The sequence below is a fragment of the Bidens hawaiensis genome, unplaced genomic scaffold (assembly GCF_021521415.1).
Source record: "Bidens hawaiensis isolate Kalapana, Puna unplaced genomic scaffold, B.hawaiensis_p1.1 tig00100246_1, whole genome shotgun sequence".
Classification (NCBI taxonomy): Eukaryota; Viridiplantae; Streptophyta; class Magnoliopsida; order Asterales; family Asteraceae; genus Bidens; species Bidens hawaiensis.
This window is the reverse complement of record NW_027506825.1, coordinates 1,297-7,411: the sequence shown is the minus strand read 5'-3', so window position 1 is coordinate 7,411 and position 6,115 is coordinate 1,297. Positions and strand designations below refer to the sequence as shown.

The following is a 6,115-nucleotide window of genomic DNA, read 5'->3' as shown; positions in this document are numbered from 1 at the left end:
AAAATGAGTATATAGATGACTCATTGTCTCATTATTAACTTTATAAGAAAGTTTACAATATCCAACCTATGCAAGTGAAATGTATCAAGAATTTGTATTTTGGTATAACTTGAATAAAACTTCTTTCACCGTGTTTAATTGTTACTTAATTAATTACATGGTTTAAACCATCTTGGCTCATGGATTCCATAAATTGACCCACAATCACATATGGTTAACAACTTAACATACTTTCTTTAACATTTCTACAAGCACCTCGTATGCACCATCAATCCGACTGTCCCTACACTATTTTTTCAACAATATGTTATAACTTCGCAATTCATCTGAACACATGCAACATAAGAATTAATATGGTTAGTGGTACTAGCCTTTCCTTGAATCACTATTAAATGCCTTGTTTCTTGATTTAATTTGATCAATTATGATTAATCCTACAAAGGTAATATACGTATAGAGTAATTTCATCAATGTTAATAATATTAAAATGCTAAATCGTTTTAGGATACTTAGCTCTTTTCAGGATCTTGGGGCATCGTTAGGATCCTTGAGGCACCATCGTAAGGATCCTTAAGCTGATTCTGAATTCCGGATCCTTGAAATTTTGCCCACAACATGAACTATCAAACATTACGTACATACCATAGTATTTTCGATATAATAAGTTAAGTTTGATATAATTACACCACGAGTTTAACTCACTTTCTAAGTAGACTATATGAGCATCTTACGTTACCTGTTCTTGAACAAATATTAATCTCTTATGTTAGGTTAATAAGGCGAGAACGAAAAACATCATCCATAAAATAAAAGGTTTAAAATGTATAAACTATGATAAATGTTGTTTGGAATGAGTTTTTAATCAATTTTATTGTAAGTTTGGCCCCCACTCCCTAGCTAATATGTTATATCCTTTCGATCCAGTGGTAAAGGTATTAAGAAGCATGTAAAACTTGGAGACTAACTTTAATTCATTAAAAAGAACGAGAAAATTCGGCATTTGTTAAACGAACAACAAACTGGATGTATATTGCATCTTATTCCGTCAGTTGTCATGAACACTTGTGGTTTGTGAAGCAGCAGCAATCACGATCTTGCCTTTTGATAAGTTAATAACATCACACTACACCACTCACATGGTTGATCTTACGATTCAACAAGAAATGGGGATTTGTCTTGTTATCAATGGATTTCTTTTTCTCCCCATTGTATTCAATGCTTGCTAGCATTCCGGGAAATCCATGTATGCTTTCATGTGGCGGCGAACAAAAGTTTGTATGTCATTGCAGGTTGGTCTACATAAATATTATTTTTCATATAAATGAATAACACCACTGCCAATGGCGGATCTACGTGCTTTGGTGCGGGTTCACGGGAACTCACTGAGTTTCGAAATTTATATATAATATCTATATAATATATGATAGTAAATCCACATATATTTTTAGAGTGAACACATATACACTGTGGAACTATGATGTAGTGGTAATCATCGTCCCTTTATTTTGTGTCAACATGCGTTCGAATCCCCTCATTTCTGTTTAATTAATTGTGTTTTTAGAATAGTTTATGACTCAGTTTCTTTTCCGTTGTAGTTTTTTGTTGATTGATTTTTGATTTTGGAGTTTTTTTTTCCTTTTTTTTTTCCGTTCTTTTAAAGGTCCTGAACGTAGGAAATTTTTGTGCAGATAGCTGCTTTATAGTGGCATGATGTTTTTGATGCTTAATAAACTGGTTTCATTTGCCTTTTAATAAAAATTAATGTTATGTTGTTAAATTGTTGTGTTATGCTGTTAATTTATTATTTTGGTTAAACTTGAATCGGATGTTAATTTGTTGAAACTTAACATATAGAACATCTATAGGTACTTTTTTTTAAGAAAAAACAATCGTATTTATATGATGTCTTTTATCAATATTAATGATGGTGTTCGTTTTTTTGTTAATGTATTGTATTTTATGTGATGAACCTTACCCAACCCGACCAGAACCATCAAACCGACCCATCCTGAACCATGCTCGGTTGTATAAAATTAGAGCACCTAACAATAGTGAACCCACTAGAAAAAATTCATGAATCTGCCACTGACCACTGCACTAGTATTGTAGATTTTTACATGATTTTTTTTCCAACGTAACGAAGAACTCATCATAAGCACAGGGGGACCTCCCCGTATACTAGGTTGCATAATGCGGATGTGCACTTCTGTAAGAACAAAAAACCCTTTTTTCCACCTAGCATCATATCTTGTTTAAAACCATTCAAAGTTTGTCTCCGGATCACCAACTATACATAAGAATTGTTATCTCAACGTCTTAACTTTCTTTTGATTTTTCTTTGAACACACAATAACTCTTGACCTTGTGGTAACAAGGGTATGTTAGTGTTCGTTTATTTAAAAAATGAACACTTGTGTTTGTTTAACATAATTGAACAAAGATAAACAAACATAAATGAACAAAAACAAATATAAATGAACACAAATTAACAAATACAAAACTTTTAAGTATATAAATTATCCAAAAAAAAATATTTAATTATTTTCTATTAACATATAAACGAACATAAATGAACAAATATAAACGAACGTTCATGAACATAAGTGAACGTTCGGAACATGTGTTCATATTCGTTCGTTTAATTAAACGAACACAAATTGTTTGTTTGTGTTCGTTCTTTTATTAAATAAACGAACATAAAAGAACTTCCCGCGAACGGTTTACGAACAATTCACCAACATTCAGTTCGTTTACAGGCCTAGATGCTTGTGTAACTGAAGAAAGAAAGTGTAAGGTATCATGATTCAAACCATCAGACCTAGATGATGGAAATTTATTTAGACACACAAAATAATATGGTGATGAATAAAATAGAGATTGATAATGGAAATTACTACAATTCTTGAAAGAAAATTGTATTGTGTTGTGGATATTTATAAGGTTATTATTTATTTTTAAAGTTAGGCGATGGCTAGAATTGTAACAGCAACATTACTGTTGAAGTGGGTTGCGACATTGGGAGAGTCGACGTGAATAAACCGATCAGGTAAAAAAGACGCTTGAGGTGTTGCCGAACCGTTTCACAAACCATGTTAGCCTAACTCATTTCTTCCATCATGAACCAAGAACACGTTAAAATTTTGAAATCTAACCTCAACCACAACCAAACCAATCACAAACAAGCATGAACAAAGCACGGTTTCTTTTCGTCTGTCCTAAAAACGATCAATATCAAACATCTCGATAATACAAGTCACAGTTATAGTTTACAAATCGACACATAACCAAGACTTTCAGGAAAGGAAAACTTATTCATTGTCAAGCACTGGAATAACATCTACACAAAACCATTAAAACTAATAACTTATCCTTCTGTAACTTGCAAGTAGTTTGGAATTTTTGACCAACTATCTCTTGGATGGCCTCTTATCATCTTCATCATCATCACCATCGTCATCATCATCGTCGTCATCTAAGTCATCTTTATTCGATCTCTTTCTTTTGATTGGAGCCTCAGCCTTACCACCGTCTTCGTCGTCCTCATCTTCTTCTCCATCATCCTCATCATCTTCCTCTTCACCGGCACCGTTCTCATCTTGCTCAACCTAATTCATAATAAATTGGTCAAGCATCATCAGCAGAGAGAATATTTAAAACCATATACAAATTGTGTTGAATTTGATGAAAATTTTTCAGATTATGATTTGTAGAGAATGAACAACGGAAGCTGTGAAACCTAATCCAAAAACTCTTAATAAGTTATTTTTAAATTCAGTGAATTACAGAAATAAATTAATTTAATAACTTAATAACGATAAATCGAGCTTTGAGATAATCGAGATCTGGTAACAGTAACTGAAAATCAGTTAAATAACAGAAAATTAACCAAAAAAACAGTAAAATAAACAAAAAAACAGTAAAATAACATATTAACAAAAAATTAGTAACACAACATTAAATTATTGAAATTAAATCAGTAAAATAATATTATAATATTAACTAAAAAATGAGTAAAATAACAGAAAATTAGTGAAGATATAACAAAAAGAAAATCAGTATAATAACAAACAAAAATAATCAAGTAAAATGACAGAAAAGTATTGAAGATTAGCAAATCAATAATAATAAATATTTATTGAAGATATAACAAAAACAAAAAAGGTAAAATAAAAGAAAACTATTGAAGATTAATCACGTTAACAAACAGCAACGGAAAAGTAACAGAAACTATACCTCATCTTCATCGTCTTCCTCATCTCCGTCACCGTCACCGTCATCGCTATCATCACCGGCGTTATCATCTTCATCTCCGTCTTCTTCGTCATCGTCTTCTTCATCTTCGTCATCATCCACCGGATGCACCGGCAGACCACCGCCGGAGCTAGGCACAACCTCCTGCACATCATCGTCATCATCATCTTCCTCCTCGTTATCATCTTCAACGTCTTCTTCAAACACTTCTTCACCTTCAAACAACATCTTCATCTTCATAACAAACAGTATCAAAATCCGATTAATATTCGGAAAATAGAGTAACAGAAAGTAACGAGATTGAGAGGAAAGAGAGAGTGAGTGAGTTCTTCAGAGTAGCTATACAGGACGTTTGATCTCGACCGTTGAATTGTGGTTTGGAACGGATCAGTGACGTGGCGTGTGATCGGACGGTTGTGGTGAGTGGATGTGGTTTTATCTTTTGTGTTAGTATCGGTTAGGAAACCATGCTGAGCATCTTTGATGTTCTGGAATGTTTAGTCACGTGAGATGAGCGTGATAGTGTTTAGGGGCTTTTCGGGATTAAGTGTTTGTACAGGGGTGGTTTGGTCAATTTCTGTGTACGTTATATGTGGCCCACTGATCACATGTTTTGTGAGATATTGTTTATTCCAACTCATGATAATTTTATTTAGGGATATATAAATAAATAAATATACATGTATAAAAGATTTATTGGTTTTCATTTTTGTTTAAACCTTCAGTCTGATGATAATCACATGTGAATTGCGTTTTCACAAGAAATAACAAAAAAGTGAAGTAAGAAAAATTATGATTGATGCAAGAGAGCTAGATGCACAATTAAGGGTGGCAACCCAAATGGCTTGTTTTGGGTTAAGATGGATAAACTTTAAAAGTAAAATGGGTTAGGATGGATCATAAAAATTCTACAAGTGGGTCAGGATGGGTTTGAAATATACAAGTGAGTTTCATTTATAGGTTAAAATGGGTCAAAACAAAGTATCCAAGTTATCCAAAATTTATCTATTTCAAAATACCCAAACTATCATGTGCGAAACAAAATTCATCCGAAACCCAAAAACCGATCAAAATGAAACAAAAACCCCGAACTGACTAAAACGAAACAAAAACGAAACTGAACCGAAATAGAAAAACGACCAAAACGAAAAAAACGAAATGAAACCGAAAAACTGACCAAATCGAAACAAAAAAAAAGCGAAATGCAACCGAAAAGCTAACCAAAACTAAACAAAAACACCGAATCGACCAAACCGAAACAAAACTGAATCGAAATAGAAAACCGACCAAAACGAAACAAAAAAACCGATATGAAACCGAAAATTTGACCAAAACGAAACAAAAAAAAAAGTGAAATGCAACTGAAATGCGGACCAAAACAAAACAAAAACACCGAACCAACAAAAACGAAACAAAACACCGAATCAACCGAAACAAAACAAAAAAAACCCAAAACGAAACTGAACCAAAATAGAAAAATGACCAAAACGAAACAAAAAAAAGCGAAATGCAACTGAAACCTGACCAAAACAAAAACACTGAACCGACCAAAGCGAAACAAACAAACCGAAACGAAACTGAACTGAAATAGAAAAACGACCGAAACGAAACAAAAAAAAACGAATTGAAACTGAAAAACTGACCAAAAGGAAACATAAAAAAACTAAATGCAATTTAAAAACCGGACCAAAACGAATCAAAAACACCGAACCAACGAACGAAACAAAAAAACTGAAACGAAACTAAACCGAAATTGAAAAACAACCAAAACGATACAAAAAAACCGATATGAAACCGAAAAACTAACCAAAACGAAACAAAAAAAAATGCAATCAAAAAGCTTACCAAAACGAAACAAAAAAAC

At 32.7% G+C, this 6,115-nt stretch overlaps 1 protein-coding gene across 1 annotated transcript; it reads right to left on the bottom strand.

Annotated features, from left to right (window-relative positions):
- Nucleotides 1–3,185: 3,185 nt before the first annotated feature.
- On the bottom strand, nucleotides 3,186–4,520 carry LOC143618599 (uncharacterized). Its single transcript, XM_077090743.1, has 2 exons — nucleotides 4,234–4,520; nucleotides 3,186–3,605 (listed from the first exon to the last, which is right to left on the bottom strand). The coding sequence occupies exons 1-2, from the start codon at nucleotides 4,489–4,491 to the stop codon at nucleotides 3,408–3,410; spliced, it is 456 nt and encodes a 151-aa protein (XP_076946858.1). The 5' UTR covers nucleotides 4,492–4,520; the 3' UTR covers nucleotides 3,186–3,407.
- Between the last annotated feature and the right edge of the window lie 1,595 nt (nucleotides 4,521–6,115).